The sequence below is a fragment of the Sapajus apella genome, unplaced genomic scaffold (assembly GCF_009761245.1).
Source record: "Sapajus apella isolate SASKATOON/1434 unplaced genomic scaffold, GSC_monkey_1.0 scaffold11, whole genome shotgun sequence".
Taxonomy (NCBI): Eukaryota; Metazoa; Chordata; class Mammalia; order Primates; family Cebidae; genus Sapajus; species Sapajus apella.
The window spans coordinates 6944576-6965564 of record NW_022436951.1 but is presented as its reverse complement, the minus strand read 5'-3'; the positions used below and the strand labels follow the sequence as shown (position 1 = coordinate 6965564).

The following is a 20989-nucleotide window of genomic DNA, read 5'->3' as shown; positions in this document are numbered from 1 at the left end:
CTGGGAGGCAAAGTTTCAGTGAACCGACATCACGCCACTGCACTGCAGCCTGGGTGACAGAGCAAGACTCTGTCCTGAAAAAATAAAAATTTTTTTTAAAATTAAATAAATAAATAAATAAGGTGAGCCCTAGCCTAAGATAGCTTGAGCCTAGGTGTGAATCCACTGCCTTCCTCTGAAATAAGCACAGTAAGTGTGGGGCTGCAGGGAATGTCCAGGAGATACAGTAATTTCAAAGGCTCTGTCTCTTCATGTCATTTACCTCTGCTTATAGCAGCAATACTTTTACTCAGACTTCCTGTTTCTGGAACCTGCCTTCTTTATTGCTGTGTTTATACTTCCTTCTGTCTATGATTAGATAAGCATAAAGCCCTAGATCTAAGCTTCGCTGTCTTCTCCCTCCCTCCCTTTCTCTTCCTCTCATTCATTTCATACACACTGGCTCACACGTCTGCGCGCTCTCTCTCTCTCTCTCTCTCTCTCAAAATGACAATTCTAGGTACAACTTTTGCTGTGTTTTTTTCTTTACTTCAAGTCGTTTCTGGAGAAAGTGGCTATGCACAGAATGGTGAGTCATTTCTAACTTTTCTTAAGGATTTTTGATTATCTGTAGCATAGTTTCAGGTTATTCTGTTCCCTAACAGACCTGAGTTGGGCACTGGGTTGGAATGGAGTTTGAGAATTTACCACATATTCAGTCAATTTTTTAAATGCTCTAACCACCATGACAGGGGGCATGGGTCAATACTATGGGTAGTTTATAAGACCTCACAATTCTCGAGAAGGAATGCATTTCACTCCCAAGTGTAAATCTTAAGTGCTGAATGATTCCTCTGCTCTTACAAAAAGAACACTCATGTAGGTGCTATGACTGTGCTTGTTGGAAAATGTCCAAGGTAATTTTACCTTGTCAGGAGATCAAGCTGGATTCATTTTGTTTGACTTTTTAAAAATCCTGAAAGCATAACTTTCAGGATGAGGTAACGTCCAGAAGCAATAGCTTTGTCTCCATTGACCAGTGCTATATCCTCAATACCTAAATCAGTGGCTTTGAAAATGTTTTCAAAATACTTCAATTTTGAGAGATTTATGTGAGATTTTTAGTAAATGACAGACTAGAGAAAGATCTAAATGAGTTTACTAATTGAAATACACTGAATTGTCTTCACACCAACAAAATGACCATATGTAATAATTCTCTTTGGAGTCTAAAAAACTTAGAACCCAATTCTGCCCATACATAAACACATTGTAATTATAACAAAACTAAGCAGAAGCTTCTAACAGCAGAAGGAGGCATGTAGGAATTTAGATCATCAACTTGCTCCTGCAAATTAAGCCCTTTCACTTTAAGAGTTAAAAAGTATTTGTCTATAGACAATATCAAACACATCAGCCTAATGACTCAGCGTAGATATTTTGAGTCATATAATTACAAAGGATGGAAATCCCTAGAATTTTTTCATTAAAGGAATTGTCAGAAAGTTGGACGTTTTTTACAATGTATGACTCACTTTATGGGGGAGGATTTTATTATGTGCTAAAGGTTGCCTTGGATTTGCACAAAGACTGATGTGTGGCAGGAAACATAAATCTTACTTTCTTTGATATCATCTATACTCACTATTTCTCCCTGGTGATCATACTATTTTTAAAATATATAAGAATTCTAGTTGAAAACTGGGTTTTCACTTCAACTTTTTAAATTTCAGATTTTTTTAGAAGATCTGTAATTACCTGATTCACATGACTACATAAAATACTTCCCAGTTTGGGGTATAAGGAATTCACATTCAGTTGCTGCTTGTTGAAAGTTGTTAGTTTTCTGAACATCACAAGGATGATCAAGAGAAGAAAGGGATACTTTTTTAGAAATCCAAATTATTTACACTATTAATTAACCAACTCCAGTCAGTAGGAAGAAAATTTCTAAATATCACTGACTTGCCTATAATACATATTCCATGAAATTTAAATTTTGTATAGATAAATATGTCTAGATACCTATTTAAATATAAATAATATTAATTATTGAGCATTTAAAGAATAATAGATTAACTCATTATTCAAAAGCTCTATGTAATTTCAAAACAATCGTGATAAAACCTTCAATTGACATAAACGTTTAAGAGAAGCTCAAGTGTTTCATGTACATTTTCAGAATTAGAATATTTATTTTACTTTTTCATTACTTATTTCTTAGAAAACATTATACTCATAGCTAACCCTTATTAAATTCTGTGTTTTAAGCTACATCTTTGTATATATCCATTCAGTGATTGCTCATAACATGAGTTTACATATTAGAACATGTGTCTTAGAGAAATTGCCTACCTGACAGAGAACCACAGCTACAAGGTAGAACATCCAGAATTTAAACGGACAGCTGTCCAACTCTGACATAGGTCTTCATCATTGTGTACATTAACTACTCTTAGCCAAGAATTTTTCAGCTCACGTCAAGTAGAATATTCTCTTTGTAAAATGCCATAACATTTTGTAAGTCGTTGAAGGGAATTTTTCGTGGTTACAAAGCAACTCTGCCCAGTAATACCTACTGAAGAGCCAGTGAGCTGCTTCCTAAAACACAGCCATCGTAAGTGCAAGTAACTGTATAAATGCCTCATTGTATTTTGTATGCTTTGCCAAACTGGATGACAGGGGGAGTTCTTTGTTATGTGGTCACCGGCATCTGCTAGAGTGTGCTGTCTCTATTGAAGAATCATAAAGACAAAGCTGGCCCACAGGATGTCTGAATCCAAATAGTAATGTATGTTCTGTGCATAAGATTGGTGGACAAGAAAATGTCAGAACAATGTGCGGACTGCCATGTGAGGTCAGAGCCACTGCATTTAGAAAGCTGCCAGTACACAGGGGAGAGACCGAAGCCTACAAAATTAAGAATGAACATGTTGTGAAGTGTGAGCCCTATGTGGTGGGCTGCCTCTCATTATTTCACACTGTCATCAGAAGGAGAGCCATACCCTGCTGAATTACATAAGGAACTTCTGCTGGTGGCAGAACTGTGAGCTGTATAGATTCTGGGAATGGCCATAAAGACAAATGCCTGTGGCTGTGAGCAATGCCCACACCTATGGTCTAGCTAGGGCTGTTTGAGATTTGTTGCATTGACTGAACCAACCTGTCATTCAACTGGTTGGTCCATTTAAAATCAGCTTTACTAACTTTCCCATTTTCCCTACTGGGTTATTTAAGTAAAGAAAGTGCTATTCGGACAGCCCTTGGTCTCTGGGACACTTGACTGGGATTCGATTTTAGTATATCTGTCTCCAGTGTAAAGCCTAAAGCCTTGGAAGCATCTAATCTCTAGTACCGATGAACCAAAATAACCTGGAAGCAGTCCTAGACTCACACCAGAGCACTCTGAGAATGGCTTTGCTTACTCTGGATTCTCTCAGGTCCCAGTGGGAGTACATTTTCTGACCTATTTATTCAGCCTCACTTTCCCATCATGTAAAACATACATACAAAATGTAGATTTCATTATAGGGTCTACAACTCAGCTCAAGAAACCAAATACTATGTGTGACAGATTACACTTTCCAAAAGTAATAGCAAAAAAAAAGAAAAAAAATCTGGTTCCCCACTTTCTTTGTGTCTATAGAAGAATCTATAAGAACAGAAGCAGAATGTACAACATTCATAGGAAGGTTCCCCAAATCTGAGTCCTGCCAGATTTAATTTTTTTTCCTAAGCATGTTTGTCTCAGTCAGTAGCTTAAGACAGTGGAGGTAATCAGTGCATTTAAACAGTCACAAAATGGAGATAATCAGTGCCACTTTTAGGTGGGATGCCGTTTTACACAAGGGAAAGTGAACTCTTAAAAAAGTGAAATTCTAACTGGAAGACAGCTATCATCATCCTTCATTTAAGAAAACAAAAAAAGATACTAGGAGTAAATAAATTATGATTTGTAATAAAGTCAAAAGTGAGATTAGGTAGCATGAGAATAACAGAAATAAAGTATTTCTTCTTAGAAATATACGGACAATCAATGTAACAAATGTAGCAGAAGAAATTTCAGTTTAAATACAGAAAAGAATGTGTTCAGTACCTCTGGTTCTTTAACTCAGAAATATTTGGAGGTCACTTGCTCATTATGATGGGCTTCTTTTTCTATTGGAAAACTCTGTTAGCATTGAGCATTTCTGGTTTTTGTTTTTTGATGGTTCGTTGGTTTTGAAATATTTTTCTTGTCTTTGCCCTTGGGCTTTCCTTCTTTAGATAAGACATGTCTGCCAATTTATTAAGGTCATGCCATATTTCAAAAGGATACATTCATTTGTTTCATTAACAGCAGCATATTTATTCCTCCCCAGGAGACTTGGAAGATGCAGAACTGGACGACTACTCATTCTCATGCTACAGCCAGTTGGAAGTGAATGGATCCCAGCACTCGCTGACCTGTGCTTTTGAGGACCCAGATGTCAACACCACCAATCTGGAATTTGAAATATGGTGAGGAATGGTGGTTTTAATGATTGCTTAGACATCCTCTGTCTCTCTTTTCATGTGCTTCTTTTAATACCTGCAAAAGAAAGAACATGTGGCCTAAATAACAAATGTTAACATCTAAAGAATTCCCAAAAGCCTGCTGAAACTACTTGTCCTTCACCAAAAACACTTATGCAAAGCTCCTCTCACAGTTCAACTTTCAGATCTGGAGGCTCAGTCAAATGATGCCCTGGATCTTGGGGTATTCCACATTCCTCCCAACTGCATAGCAGAATTTAAATCCTGCATCTCCTACAACACTCCTCACCAAAAATCTATTTGCTCAACTTCAGACAATCCAGTATCTTCAAGTTGCATGACAGTTAAACTACCTTGTTTCCAATCCCAATACCAGTGCTTACTAGCTTTTTGACCTCGAGAAAGTTATGTAATGTATCTATGTGTCAGTTTCCTCACCTGTAAAATGAGATAACCTGCCTCACAGGAAGTTTGTGATGGTTAGTTTCATCATGTAAATCACTCCAAATAGCCAGTGAATAACGAGTAATGGGGAAGCAACATTAAATTATAATTCTGTGAATACTGACCTAACTTCTACCCTCTTGACACAATTTGACTTCAGATGATCCTCTCAATGTAAATTTTTTCAGAAATTCATAGGAATAAGTTGGCACTGTGTTTCACAAGGTCTCAGAGAAAAGGCAAAGAAGAAGAGTCTTTGGTTTGAAAGTTTACTTAAGGTCTCAGGGAACTTTATCTTCTCCTTCCTCCACAAGTCATCTCTTGTTGCCAAGGGTTACTATCTCTTGAGATCTGAGAAACTACTCTAACTTAAAATTCTGACATGTGGCTATCTCCAAATTTATATCAGAATGACCTAATTTTTAGTTAGTTTCCTAGTGAGCAAAGTAAGTCAAGATCCACCAACAGTAATAAAAGGCTTCTTATGTTCCATAGACACTGAGACAATTCTCCACAATATATAGTCCAAACAAGCCCTGAACTCCAACGTATGTTAATTTATGGGAGCTTCCTGCATCTATCATGCAGTGCTTCCTGCTGCAGTCCTTAGATAAACATGCTCTTGGACTTGATTATTGTACTGTGCGTTCCGTCAGCCACTGTTCACTTCCCTAACATATTTTCCAGGAATAAAATATGTCAAAAGAACCGGACCCAGTTCAATGTCCAGAATCTAGGCTGGAAATGAATTGCACCAAAACAGCCAAACAACTCATTCAAACAATACACTTATTTTTATGGGCAAAACACCCTCCCACACAGAGGTTTCGCTTTGGCTTCTTTAACCAGCTGGCTGGTGGGCTGAGTGTTCATCCTGATTTCTCTTGGCCAAGCTGAGGCTAATCTTTTTGTTCACTTTCATTCACACTGTATTTGACCACTTCCTTGACCACTCAAACACACTTGCCCTTTAACATATCTCTTGATTTTTTCTGTCATATTGTAATCTGTCCAGAGCCTCCTCTATTTGGGTTTTCCAATTGGATTCAGATATTTCCATTGGAAAGGTACTGCCTTAAGAAAAGTTTTCAGTGGAAAACATTAGTATGAGCTCTTCAGTAGATTAACTCCTGGAGTTCAGAGCCCTTAAAAGGATACCCAGTTTCACAAGACAGCCGTACGGTCATCCTTGATTGTCCGTTGTTCATTAATTTCATTCTCAAAAACGTAGGAATGAGCTGAAAATACCATTTTAGATACCTCTTAAATTCCCAACAGTACCAGAAACTTGCTACTGGTTGGGGACTGTAATTGGATATTTAACACATACTTTCCTTACAAATATATCTGTACTCAAGGGTTGAACTAAAAGCTATTGCCCCAGTTTCTCCACATCCCATATTTACCTAAAATTCAGAAATGGGACCCCACTCCCAGTCTCCCCTTCTATATTTATTTATCAAATTATGACAACATTGTCATCTTCAGATCTTTCCACCTGACGTTTGCCCTAAGCTTATTCCCTGGTATCTGTCTAGCTTACCCACAAAATCTGTTTTTATTTTTATCCTGTTCCAAGTGGGAAAGTCCATCTACCCCAACAAGAAACACAAGTTTCTAGTAACTTTGAGACACATATACGCACATTCTCTTTAAAGCCTAAACAACTGTATAACCTGTTAACATAAAGTTATGATTTGGGAAAGCAGTTTTAAAGAATGTCCCAAAAATAATCACTATATTTAGCCAGTTGATTCACTTAACATTTCTTCACCAATCTCTGGTTTTCATGACTGTAGGAGCTTAACCAGTCACTCACACACCACAATAAACCAAAGGTGAAAGATTCTGTACCTAAAGCTGGGGTGCACTCCTCCACATTTAACCTCCTGGCCAGCTCACCTAAAGCCAGACAAAACATGTTCCTCTTTCTGTGCAGAGTCCAGGAACCATTCTAGAAAGGACTCACTTGGGCACATGCAGAGAAGAGTGTACACACATCCAGTTCACCAAAGAAAACCAACACACATTCTGGGTCGCAGGTCGTTCAAAAGGCCTTCCTTGAACACACTCCTTAGGATTTAAACAAAATTACGTCTGGTCAATGGAAAGAATTCTTTCATGTAAGCAAACTTACCCAGAGGCACTTTTTTCCTGCCCAGATCTTCATTTCCAATTTGACCCGCTTATACCTCCTTAGAGCTATTTGGCTGAGCTTAAAAAGCACATAGGAAAAACAAATTGGTAACTGTGGTTATCACAGAAGAGGAATATTAAATTTAGGATTAGGGAAGGAAAATAACCCTGTGATTTTACTTTTATTCTATCGTTTTAAATTACCTTACAATGAGAATATATACCTTTGGTCCTTCTTAAATTTTTACATTATTTATTCATTTTTGTTTACTTTCTTGCTTTATTACAATGCATTTTAGGAGTAAAATTTACACGTGGTAAAATGCACAAAACTTAAGTGAATTTTGAGAAATGTCTATGACATGTAGGTATTCCAACGATAAAGATATAGACCTTTTTTTTTCCCCTAGAAGGTTGCTTCGTGTTCCATTCCAGTCAACCTTCAGACCCCACGAGCAATCATAGTTCTCAATTATATCACCCTTTGGTTTTTGCCAGTTTCTGATAGTTCTTATTAATAGAATAATGCTTTATTCTTTTCTGTTTTCTTTCATCTAACACAGTGTTTGTGAGAGCTAGCCATGTTGATGTCCATCTCATAGCTCATCTTTTCAATTGCTGAGTAGTAATTCCACTGTATGAATATACCACAAATTTTTATTTCTCCTCTTGGTGGACATTTGCATTTTTTCAAGTTTGAGACTATTATTTTTTTAAGTTGCTGTTCACATTATTCTACAAATCAGTTTGTGAATATATGTTTTCATTTCTCTGGGGTAAAAAAATAAAACCCTCAGAATGGAATTGCTGTGTCATAAGATAAGAGAGTATCTAAGTTTATAAGAAACTGCCCAACAGTTTTTCAAAGTGGTTATACCATTCTACTATCCTCCCAGCAATATATAAGAGCTATATATCATTTGCAATATTTGGGTTTGGAACAGTATCTCCTTAGGCTTTTAATTTGCATTTCTCAAATAACAACTGTTGAACACCTTTTCATATACTTGGTCATTTGTATGTCTTATTTCGACGACCATCTCTTAAAATCACTGCGTTATTTGTCCTTTTATTATTGCTGGATATCATTCTTTATGTATTCTGTATCCCAATTCCTTCATCAGATAGGTGTGGTGCATCTATTTTTTGCTAGTCTGAAGCTTGTCATTTTATTTTGTTAATGGTGCATTTTAATAAGCAAGAGGGTTTTTTTTTGATGGAGTCTAATATATTACTTTTTTAAAATACTTAGTGCTTTTCGTAACCTTGCTAAAATACCTTTGCCTACTCCCAAAGGAGGGAAGATATTTTCCCATGTTTTCTTTTAAATGTTCTACTGTTTTAGCCTTTATATTTAGGTCTACATCAAACATATAATTAATCCTATATAATTATGTAGAACTAGGGTTTATATTTTCTATACATTTGCTCAGTTGTTTCAAAGAAATTTGCTGAAAATGATGTGCTATCATCCCATTGAATTTACTGGGTGCCTGCATTTAAAATTTATTAACATTGTATGTGAGTCTATTTCTGAATTCTTTCTATTGATCAATTTATTTATCCTTATGCCAGTACTAAATTGATCTGATTATCATAGCTCTAAACTAAGCTTAAAGTCAGGTTTCTGACTCTTCCATATTTATTCTACTTTTTCCAATGTTGCTTTGGCTATAAGGGGTTCCTTGTATTTCCACATAAATTTTAGAATCAGCTTGTCAATTTCTTAAAAAAATCCACTGAGACTTTGAGTAATATATGGGCCATTTTGGAGAAATTTTCATTTTAACAATATTGAATTAGCTAGTCTGTGAACATAGCTCTCTATTTGTTTAGATTTCTTTTAAAACCTCTCAACAATGTTTCATAATTTCCAGTGCAAAGGCCTTGAACATATTTTATTAATTTTATTTGTAAGTATTTTGTGTATTTATTGCTATCAAATTGAACTATCATTTTTAAATTTTATTTTCCAATTGTTTGATGGTAGCTTATAGACATATAAACTGACTTTTGTATAATGGCCTTGATAATTCCCTTTATTTATTTCTGTAGTTGTATTGAATATTCTTTATCATTTTTCACATGAATAAACATGCTTTCTGCAAATACTGGAAGTACTTTTTTCTTCTTTCCAATCTGGATACATTTTACTTTTTTCTCTTGTTTTACATATTGGCTAAAACCTCCTGTACGTCACTGAATAGAAATGGTGAAAGTGGATATTCCTGTCATCTTCTGGTCTTAGGGAAACAATTTATGTTCACAATTTCAACATTAAATATGATAGTAATTGTAGGCTTTTTGTAAATGCTCTTTATCAGATCGAAGAAATATCTTTCTATTTCTTGTCTGTTGTGAGTTTTTAACATGAATAAATACATTCATGTTATTAAACAATGCTTTGAATACATCAGTTGACTATAACCAGGTTATTCATGTCTTCTAGTCTGCTAATGTGGCAAATTATATTGATTGATTTTTGAATGTTTAACCTGCTTTGATTTCCTAAGATATGCCCTACTTTGTAAATATGAATTACAATGAGTGTGTTGACATTTTCTTGTGAAACTTTGCTGATGCATTTTTAAGGGACATTTATCTATCAACTTCTTTTCTGTAATATTTTTGCCAGGTTTTGGTACCAGGATTAAGCTAGCTTCAAAAAATAGGTTGAGAGGGGTCATTCCTCCTCTAGTTTCTAAAAGAATTTGTTTAGATTGGCACTATTTCTTTTCTTATACATTTGCTAGAATTTACAAGAATGTAACCATCAGGAATAGAGTTTTCTTTGTGGGAAAGTTTACTGATCGTAAGTTTAATTTCTTTGAAAGAAATATAACTGTTGAAATAATCAATTTCTATGTCAGATTTACTAATTTCTGTTTACAAAAACATTTTCATTACATCTAAGTTACTACATACATTAAAATAACATTTAAACTTTCCTTATTGTATTCTTGACATCTGTGTGATCTACAGTGTTATCTCCTCTTACATTCCAGATATTGGTAATTTATATCTTTGTTTTCTTAACCAGTCTTGTTGGGGTTTATCAGCCAAAATTACCTAATGAAAATCTCTTATGTTACCCATCAAGTATATATGATGTTATATATAGATAACCCTTTATACTATGTTGTCAGTTTCTTTAACTCTTTTTTTATGCGATTTTTTTACAACTCTTATTTCTCACGTACATTCCCATGGAACATAAAAAAAAAAAAAATACTTCTTTACCTAAACAAAGTATTTGTTTTTCAATGATCAATTATTTAAAAATACAGGAATTTTTTCATGATTTTTATAAGCATGTTTTGACTATTTCAGGTTCAACTGCTTCTAATTCTGAGTAAACCATCACTAAGTATAATGGCAGCAGAAAGCCACATGATTTCAATTCATTATCTCTCATTCCTGAACATGACTCCACTCACCCACCAACATACCTATGAACAGAGTTAAAGTCAAACATATAGCAATGTGCATGTGATACTATTCCATTGTATGCAGGAACTCCCACCTGAATCAAGACATATCTCCTTTTCGTTCCTACAGTGGGGCCCTCGTGGAGGTAAGGTGCCTGAATTTCAGGAAACTACAAGAGATATATCTCATCAAAACAAAGAAATTCCTATTGATTGGAAATAGCAAGATATGTGTGAAGGCTGGAGAAAAGAGTCTAAACTGCAAAAACATAAATCTAGCCACTATAGGTAAGAAGTTGTACAGGTAAGAAGAAGGGGTATGCTTGTCATTTTTTGGATACCTGAAAACACTGTGTCTGGAAATTCTGTAAGTTAAAAGTAGACAAATCGTGGAAACAATTGGTAATTGATAATAGCTAATTCTCTATTGCAAATTTTTTAATAAATGAAAAATTTGAAATTTTTGCTTTCCTGCCATGAAAGAATTCTGAGGCTCTTCAAACCCAGCTGTGAAAGAGAGTGTGCAAATCTACATGAAGTGTCTAACTGGAGCTGGGTTTCCTGTCATCCATCCACAGGTGTCCTTTCTTTCCTCACCTGTCCTCCTGAATTCTTTGTGGTCTTCTCCCCAAATTCCTACAACATTCTGAGTTAGTTTAGCTAACTTATCAAGTTATTTTAAAAAGCATATATATCTTCTCTATTAGTCAGAGTTTTCTAGAAAAAAAGGGAACCAGTAGGAGGCCAGATAGATAGAGATGATTGACAGGAGAGATTTCTATTAAGAAATTGATTTCTGTGTTTGTGGGGACTGGCAATCGCAAAAATCCGTAAGGCAAGCCAGTAGGCTAGAAATTCAGGGATGAGTGCGGTGTTGAGTCTAAATTCCACATGCCAGGAAACTCAAGCAGATTTTCTCTATTGTGCTTTTGAGATAGATTTGCTGCTTCTTCAGGGAACCTCAGTCTTTGCTCTAGAGGCCTTCTTCTGATAGGGTGATGCCTACCACGTCATGGAAGACAATCTGCTTTACTCAAAGTCTATCGATTTGAATGTTAACTGTGTCTAAAAAAATACCTTTAGAGCCGGGCGCAGTGGCTCAAGCCTGTAATCCCAGCGCTTTGGGAGGCCGAGGCGGGTGGATCACGAGGTCCAGAGATCGAGACCATCCTGGTCAACATGGTGAAACCCTGTCTCTACTAAAAATACAAAACATTAGCTGGGCATGGTGGCTCGTGCCTGTAATCCCAGCTACTCAGGAGGCTGAGGCAGGAGAATTGCCTGAGCCCAGGAGACGGAGGTTGTGGTGAGCCGAGATCGCGCCATTGCACTCCAGCCTGGGTAACAAGAGTGAAACTCCGTCTCAAAAAAAAAAAAAAAAAAAATACCTTTAGTATTCCCTGTTCACACCCCCTTCAGCCCTCAAAAAGAAAATTAAAGGTAAGAGAGCAATACTCATTAAAGACAAGAAAAAATGAGAACCTCGCCCAGCTTTCTCTCAGCTTTGTTTCACTAAGATGGTAAAATAGAGAGTTAAAGCAGAAGTTCCAGGTGTGAACAATTAACTTGTGAAAAAGCAAATGTAGTAGAAAAGAGACATTAGGCAGATGACTGTGCATGTTGGCCACACAGCAGCAGCATTGGGCATGACCAGTGTGGGCACTGGTTACGGGCAGAGGACGGGGTATCTCCGAGGTTATGAAAGAGTTGTGTTTTGATCATTTGGAGATGAGGCCTCTATGGATGGGGCACCATATCTAAAGGCTCACCACTTACATTGCAAATTTACATTCACTTCTCCAAGAGTGAGCAGCAAAGGCAGAGATTCTCAGCCTTCGGACAAGGTCGTGGAGCATCAGAGCAGAGCCCATTCTCACAAAAACCCACACCAGCATGCAAGCCCTTGGATGCACATAAACACTCACAATACACCCAGAGTCTCCAGGTGACACCAGAGTCTCCAAATCCCCATATCCCATATACCCAATGCTCTTACAGTTTCCATCCCCCAGCAGACCACAAATCAGGTATGCCTTTTGAATGGCAAGAGGGAGGGGTATGGTACACACACTGCTGGTAGCACAGGCCCTGTGGAAGAGTGGTGTGAGAAAAGCACTGGACAAGCAGGATGAGAGGCAAAGGCATGTCTCACACCGGCATCTCCTCTTATGTCCTAATGGGACACTTCATTACTACCATGTAAGTGAGTTTAAACTGATGCTTCTGATTGAGCCCCAGAGCCAGAGCTCCCCACCCACCATCTGCACACTCACTTCTCCTCGTTTAGGCGTCTCTTGACCCAATAAAGCTGAAGGGGGAAGCTTCCTGCCTTTCCACTTCTCCTGGCAGAGTAGATTGATATGATTGTTCAGATTCTACAAGAACGTATTACCTCTAAAATATTGCTTGACAAATGAGCCGCCTTTTCTAATTTGCTCAAAGACATGACTTGGGCTTGAGGCAGAACTGTCCAGAAAGCACCAGGACACTGTGATGTGCAACAAGAGAGAAACAAAAGCTAAATGAAGAAGAGTGAGCCTCAGAATCAGAAAATTGGATTTAAATCCCTTTAAACCATTTTACAGGGGCCCAAACCTAATTAACTTCTCTGAGATTCAGTTTCCTTATCAATATGGTGGTGACAAGTGAAGACAGCATAAGCAAAGCACACAGTACTTAGGAGATGTGTTCTTCCTTTAATTCCTTTTTTATTAAAAGATGGGCACGGGTCAGGGGTTTCAGCTCAGAAGGCCTTGTTGAGAACAGAATGAAGGGCAGGAACTGGAGAGAGGGCGAAAACGTTGCCAGCATTATCTGTGGGGCAGTTCTCCACCCTCTACCTTTCCTCCTGCTTCCCTCTAGGTCTCAGGCATCTTCCCTTTTGATAGACTTCCCCTTTTACAAGACATCCAACTGTGAAAAATGAGTCATTACTCTCTTTTCAGTACCTCTAAGGCAAAGCAGGGCAACAGGCAGTCACCACTATGAACAAGTGACTACAACAAGAGCTAGGCCAAACTCTGCCACGAGGGTTTCACTTTATTGGGCCAGTAATGCTACAGTCCAGCTCAGACTCTACTGAGTGCAAGTTTGATGAACCCATATCCTCTTATGAACAACTGGGCCTTAGATCAGTCATGCAAAAAGTAGCACCCCCCTCCCCAGACAACTAACTTCCCAGGCTGTGATCAGTGAACAGCCAAGAGGGCAGGTCAGGGAAGTCTCAGGACCTTTCTAGGAAATCAGTACCTTTCTCTGGGTTTGTTCTGCCTGAAATAATACCTGTCTCCCTCCGACAGCTTAGCATATGTGGAGCATTTGATCCTAACAGCAACTCTGCAAGGCAGGAAGGCAGTAGAAAGGAGCCCAAGAGGAATTCAGTGTTAAGGCAGAGAGACTGACAAAGGGGGGCCCCCTGAGGCCCCTCTGGAAGGTCCTGGCCAGGGCCAGGGTGCAGACCCTTCACGCCACTATAGCTGGGATGAGGTGCAAGGTTCACAGCATATAACCTAATTTCATTACAAGAATGAAGACTCGAAGTTTAAATACTACTGCTATGGGGCTCATTAGTAACAAGTTCTCCAATATTCAAAAGGCAAAGAGGATGTGTTTCAGTGTAAAATTAACACTAGCTGCTGTGATAAATAAGCCCCCAAACATATGACATCTCAAACACCGTAAGTGTATTTCTCACTCACAATCAGAGTCAGAGTGGATGTTTCTAACCTGCAGGTGGGGCTCCTCCAAGCAGTATTCCGGGCACTTTCCATCCTAGGGCTCCACCGTCTTTAACGCAGGACTCCAAGTGGTGGAAGAGGACGGAGCAGGGGAGTCACACATGGGTGTGTGTCTGGGCCGGGGTGAGAGTGGGTGTGCATTTCCTCTACTCACCTCACTCACAAGGCCACATCCAACTGTAAGGGAGACTGGGGAATGTGGGCTGGATTTGAATCCAAGAAGACGAAATGGTTTTCTGAATAGTTGGCTATTTACTGACACGAAAAGATCAGAGTGATTTGCAGAGGAGACGAATTTTAAATACTATAATTATTTCCTTGGTCACATTTTAGACAGAATTTATTTCTTTTTCTTTTCCAGTTAAACCTGAGGCTCCTTTTGACCTAAGTGTCATCTATCGTGAAGGAGCCAATGACTTTCTGGTGACATTCAATACATCACACTTGCAAAAGAAGTATGTAAAAGTTTTAATGCATGATGTAGCTTACCGCCATGAAAAAGATGAGAACAACTGGATGGTATGTAGCTCAACTACATTAATAAAATAAAAACGTATGAATGTTTTATATTTTGCTGTTCTAGTAGTGCATTTCCCCTGGGAGGGCCTAACAATTTTGCTTTCAAAACGTACCTTCTACTGAAAGAAGCTCCCAGTACTAGCCCCACAAAAACCTGGATTTTCCCTGGTGCATACTCTTCTAGCTCTGGTTATTTTTTCTTGCTCTAATTTTACTCTTCAGAATGTTTCTACATCAGTGAGTTGGGTAACAACATAGATTGAGACCAACTTGATCCTCCGTATTCAGGGGCCTCAAAAACTGCCGTGTCTATTACCCCTTTCATAGGCAAATCAGGCAAAATGTATATCTGGGTATAACCACCAAGTCACAGGCACATTCTGGCTTATGGGATTCGTGGGACCAGCATGAGATAAGGAACAGAGACATAATGTTTGTCTTTGTTGTTTTTATTTTAAAGCCCAAGGTCATTGTTTTTGAAGTAACAGCTTAATTTTCATAATTAAGTAATAGCTTAACCCTTCATAATTAGGAGAGTTACTTAGATGCTCTCTTCATGATTTGTTGAGGTTGGAATGATCTGGCAGTACCTAAAAGTTATTTTGGAAAGGAGGTAGCAGAAAATTGGAGTGTACCAGGTTATGAGATTTCTTTTAACCCACTAGCTTAACTTCTTTCTGCACCTCAGGGATGAAGAGGAGATGATGATTTCTCTTTCTTAAGGCCTTCTTATTCTTGCTGTCCCCATTTTTCAGACCAAGATTGGCCTTGATTGTTTGCTGTGAAATGCAAGATGCCACTTGCATACATGCAACGCCTGACCCAAACCACCTGCTCCCTCCTTCCACTCAGCCACCCTGCCCTGGATGCACACACCAACTGGACTACCTTGATCCTGCCCTCTTCCATTATTCCATTGGTGAAAATTGCACCAGTGGAAAAGCAACTTAGTGGAGAAAGGAGAGATTATGAATAAATGGTGACAGGACAATTAGTTAAATTTTAAAAAAAAATTTTTTTGAGACAGTCTTGCTGGATCACCTAGGCTGGAGTCCAATGGTGCAATCTCTGCTCACTGCAACCTCCACCTCCTGGGTTCAAGCAATTCTCCTGTCTCAGCTCCCTCAGTAGTTGGGATTACAGGCAACTGCCATCACGCCCAGCCAATCTTTCTATTTTTGTAGAGAAGATAGGGTTTCACCATGTTGGCTAGGCTGGTCTTGAACTCCTGACCTCAGGTGATTCACCCGCCTCGGCCTCCCAAAGTGCGGGGATTACAGGCGTGAGCCACCATGCCCAGCCAAAAATTTTTTAAATAAAAAACAAAAATTACGGTAAATACCTACCTGCCTTCATAACAACAACAAAACAACATTTAAGGAAATTATATAACAGTGAAACTCTAAACAAACTAGAAAAATATAGGCAAATGTTTAGATAATCTTGACATGAAGAAGAACTTTCTAAGCATCAAAACTGTAGAAGAAAGGAAAGGATTGAGACATGTGACTACATAAAAAGTAGAGACTTATGTATGTCAAATCACACAATAATCAAAAATGCAAATTTAAAAGTAGGATTAAATGCCACATATACAGCTGACAGATGATTAGTATAATTAATATATAAAGAGCTCTTATAAATCATTAAAAAACAAATATGGCAATAGAAAAATGAGCAAAAAATTGGGAAAATCTCATAAAATATGGAATATATAAATTCAATAAATACATGAAAATGAACTAATTATCAAATAAATACATATATAAATAGCAATAGACTACTTTTTATCTATCAAATGAGTAGAGTATGTTTTTGATTTTATCTTAAAGATGATACACTGTGTGGGGGAGACTTTTATCTCTATATTACTATTGACAATGTAAAATGGCATCTTTCTGGAGAGAATTGATTCCTGCTCACTAACCTAACCTAACCTTTCATCTTCCCTTGAAATGTGACAGAAGAGAGAGAAAAGTGGAAGATATTGAAGTGTGGAAAGGGAGAGCCTGGGCAGTGCCTAACTCACCTGAATAAGACCCATAATTTCCCTCTCCTTCTTGACCACTCACAGCATCCTTTATAAGCTCAGATTCTGTCTCCAGTTTTGCTGTTGACTCTTTCACATATCAGAGCTCCTTATTCTAACAAATATGAGACAACCTTAGGAAAATGTTTATGGGACTAAAGGAATTCTACCTGAAATGATTTGGAAGATTTAGGCGACACCTCTTTTCCCGTCCTAAGAACGTAACTGCACTCTTTACTCTCTAGCACGTGAATTTGTCCGGCACAAAGCTGACACTCTTGCAGAGAATGCTCCAACCAAAAACAACGTATGAGATTAAAGTTCGATCCATCCCTCATGACTATTTTAAAGGCTTCTGGAGTGAATGGAGTCCAAGTTATTACTTCAGAACGCCAGAGATCAATAATCACTCAGGTAAAGAATGGTGGTAGAGTTTTTGTTCCCCCAGAGTGCTTTGCTGGTCAAAGTGAGGGAGCAAGTGAGAGAAAGACCATTGAAACTAACCAGCAAAATAGGACCCCCCTGGAGTGCATTTTTACACTTTGGAGAATGACTTGCCTGCTCTCCTTGCCCCTTTTGTGAAGAACAAGGAAGCTGAGGGAGTGGGGTCCCTACTTAGCTGAGAACTAGTGCACGTGGTCTGTGTTCCTGGAAGCTGCCATAAATTTTGAGCAAGATCCCCAACCACTACCTCCAGTTAACCGATTTATCCTGGGACCCCAATGGCTGGTGACTCTAAGGCCTCTCCAAGAAGCACATTTATTGGTGTCAGGTGTGCAGGCAGGTGTGGCTGTCCCGTATTTCCTTTTCCAGAAGGATGAAGATATCCTTGGAACTGGAACTGAGAATGTTTAGGAACTGAGACATCCCCTCCCTAGAGTTTGCAGCGGGGTGAACATCTCTCTCATTATCCCCTGCTCAGGCTTCTTTCCCTTGGTGGATAGTCAAGAAGGGAAGGGAGCATTGGTACCTTTGATGCCAGACCATGTTTACATTTCAAGTGGCAGATGTTCTGGGCCTGGTCACTCGAGTTAGTGCCTTTTAAGCCAAAATCCCTCCATAAATCTGTCACATCTCTCTGTTAACTGAAAAGCAACTTTCAAGAAGTAATAACTGGGCCCACATTACTAAATAAATGTGAAGCATCCTGAGACCCTACCCCACTGCGTGGCTACTGAATGCTTACTACGATCTATTCTTGCTTTCCAGGGGAGACGAATCCTATCTTACTAACCATCAGCCTTTTGAGTGTTTTCTCTGTGGTTGTGTTGGTCATCTTGGCCTGTGTGTTATGGAAAAAAAGGTGATTTTCCTCAACTAATAAAGAGGGTGATTATGTGGGATCACAGACAGTTAGAGCTTGATCCCCACTTATTGATTAGAAAACTGCAAAGGGGAATAAGGCATTTCACAAATTTAATGCCCAGTATCCCTATCTATCCTCAGTGAATTCCTACAGTGAATTTCCTAAGAGGCAAAAATATATAAATTGGACATTGGGAAAACCCTGTAACCCTGTCACCAAAGTAAGAACTCTGTAATGCAATGTTTCACAAGCTTTTCTTCCAGCATCCCCTAAAGGTTGCAGAAGCCATCATTCATGGCAAATGCACAATGTACTTGAAGTTTTGACTTTCAGTATATAAATTCACAGAATATTGTATTCTAATCCATGCTAAGGCTATGTTTGTTTCATCATAAAAATGATGTGTTAAACATGCAGTTGTTAAGTCACTTAATATTCTAGGAAGATGCCCTTGGCAAAAGGCTACATACCCCCGAGATTATAAATACCCTAATTTGAAAAGCACTGCCTTGAAAGTACTAAGCAATTTCCCTGGGTAATTTGAAAATATTCCCCCACTTCTGCCAAAATTAGGTGACAGAATTGCTGCCAATAAAGAGAAGGAATATAAAGGCAACACTTAAATTGGAAGTAAACAATGGGATGAAATTGTACTTCCATAGCTCCACCAAAACTACTTCCTTGCAAGCCTTGGTGTTCCTTCCTTCCAGGGATTTTTCCCAGAGGTATATTACTGTCATGTCTGGTTCACAGAATGGATTGATAGCACTGGTCTCTGGTTGAATTGATAGGGCCCTGAGGCCTAGAGAAAGCAAGTTCCTTGAGCCTGGTCACCCACTAATTGTGATAGAGCCAAGACTGGAAATCTGTTCTTCTGATTCCAGGCTCAGAATAAGTGGGAAGACTCAGTGTGCCTGTGCCCTTTGCCATTCACCTCCTCTATCAATGTCCTCTGATTTCAGGATTAAGCCTATTATATGGCCTAGTCTCCCAGATCATAAGAAGACTCTGGAACATCTGTGTAAGAAACCAACAAAGGTGAGTGTTTTGGTGCTTAAAAAATATTGTGTTGGCAACATCCCAGTGGCCAAGAATGACATTCCAGGACAAGGAACAGTTGATGCCCCAAATACCTCAGTTTCTGGTATTTGTTGCATCCTGTAAATAGGGTCCCTCCTAAAACCCTAGCCGCAGTAGAGAACTGAAACAACATACACATCTCAGAACTTCTGGGCTCCCTGGAGCTGGAGAGCAAAGCTACTGGTCACGTCAAGTCTTGAAGTGTCTCAGAAGCAAAGAGTCCATTGATGAACATGTGGGCAATTCTGTGACGTTCCCTGTCAGAAAACTCGTCAGACCTTTTCCTGAACTGAACCTTTGGTGGTGTGTCTCTCTGGTGCCGTTTTAATGCCTTCTCTCCTTTTTCTGTGCAGAATTTAATAGTGAGTTTCAATCCTGAAAGTTTCCTGGACTGCCAGATTCATAGGGTGGATGACATTCAAGCTAGAGATGAAGTGGAAGGCTTTCTGCAAGATACAGTTCCTCCACAACTAGAGGAATCTGAGATGCAGAGGCCTGCAGGGGACGTGCAGAGCCCCAGCTGGCCATCTGAGAATGTAGCCACCACCCCAGAAACTTTTGGAAGAGATCCACCCCTCAGATGCCTGGCTGGGAATGTCAGTGCATGTGATGCCCCTATACTCTCCTCTTCCAGGCCCCTAGAGTGCAGAGAGAGTGGCACGAACGGGCCTCATGTGAACCAGGACCTCCTCCTTAGCCTCGGAACTACAAATAGCACCCTGCCGCCTTCATTTCCTCTCCAATCCAGAATCCTGACGTTGAACCCAGTTGCTCAGGGGCAGCCCATCCTTACTTTCCTGGGATCAAATAAAGAAGAAGCATACGTCACCATGTCCAGCTTCTACCAAAACCGGTGAAGTATAAGAAACCCAGACTGAACTCACCGTGAGCCACAAAGATGATTTAGAAGGGAAGTCTAGAGTTCCCAGTCTCCCTCACAGCACGAAGAAGACAAAATTAGCAAAACCCCACTACACAGTCTTGCAGGATTCTGAAACATTGCTTTGACCACATTTCCTGAGTTCAGTGGCACTCAACATGAGGCAAGAGCACCCTGCTTCTACGATGTGGATTTGGTCACAGGTTTTTTAGGGTTTGTTTTTGTTTTTGTTTTTTTGAGATGGAATCTTGCTTTGTCGCCCAGGCTGGAGTGCAGTGTCGCTTGGCTCACTGCAACCTCCACCTCCTGGGTTCAAGCCATTCTCCTGCCTCATCCTCCCCAGTAGCTGGAATTACAGCCATGCACCACCACACCTGGCTAATTTTTGTACTTTTAGTAAAGACGGGGTTTCACCATATTGGCCAGGCTGGTCTCAAACTCCTTACATCAGAATCCACCCGCTTCAGCCTCCCAAAGTGCTGGGATTACAGGCGTGAGCCACTGCACCTGGCCTGGTCACAAGGTTTAAGTAGACCTAATGATTCAGCTATTTTTTTTAAGAAACAAGAAAGTATGAAAGAGTAGAGGAAAGGATTTAGGAGTGAGGAAGGCAGGAAGAGAGCAAGAGGGGAAAGAAAGGAAGAAGAATAAAAATGATAGTTGCCTTTATTAGGATTTAGCATATATCCAATGCTGCACACCTTGCCTCACTCTATCCTCACAATAATCATCGGAGCTGTGTGCAATTACTATAACTGCTCTCTTTTTTATAGATCATTAGATTCAAGAACTAAGGAGTTAAGTAACTTGTCCAAGTTGTTCACACAGTGAAGGGTGAGGCCAAGATATGATGGCTTGGAGTCTAATTGCAGTTCCCTGAGCCATGTGCCTTTCTCTTCACTGAGGACTTCCCCATTCTTGAGTGCCAAACCTCAC

The 20989-nt window shown here is 39.1% G+C and overlaps 1 protein-coding gene across 1 annotated transcript; it reads left to right on the top strand.

Moving 5' to 3' along the window:
- The first annotated feature begins 331 nt into the window (after positions 1-331).
- Positions 332-20188, top strand: IL7R (interleukin 7 receptor). The gene is made up of 8 exons (XM_032278965.1): positions 332-568; positions 4341-4479; positions 10633-10790; positions 14601-14758; positions 17033-17201; positions 17997-18090; positions 19056-19131; positions 19527-20188. The coding sequence occupies exons 1-8, from the start codon at positions 487-489 to the stop codon at positions 20028-20030; spliced, it is 1380 nt and encodes a 459-aa protein (XP_032134856.1). The 5' UTR covers positions 332-486; the 3' UTR covers positions 20031-20188.
- Positions 20189-20989: the final 801 nt, after the last annotated feature.

Excerpts from the sequence above, each read along its gene's own strand:
- IL7R (XM_032278965.1), top strand. The coding sequence starts at position 487 with ATGACAATTCTAGGTACAACTTTTGCTGTGTTTTTTTCTTTACTTCAA. Across the intron at positions 569-4,340 it reads AAGTGGCTATGCACAGAATG|GAGACTTGGAAGATGCAGAA; the intron begins GTGAGTCATTTC and ends ATTCCTCCCCAG. Across the intron at positions 17,202-17,996 it reads AGAGATCAATAATCACTCAG|GGGAGACGAATCCTATCTTA; the intron begins GTAAAGAATGGT and ends CTTGCTTTCCAG.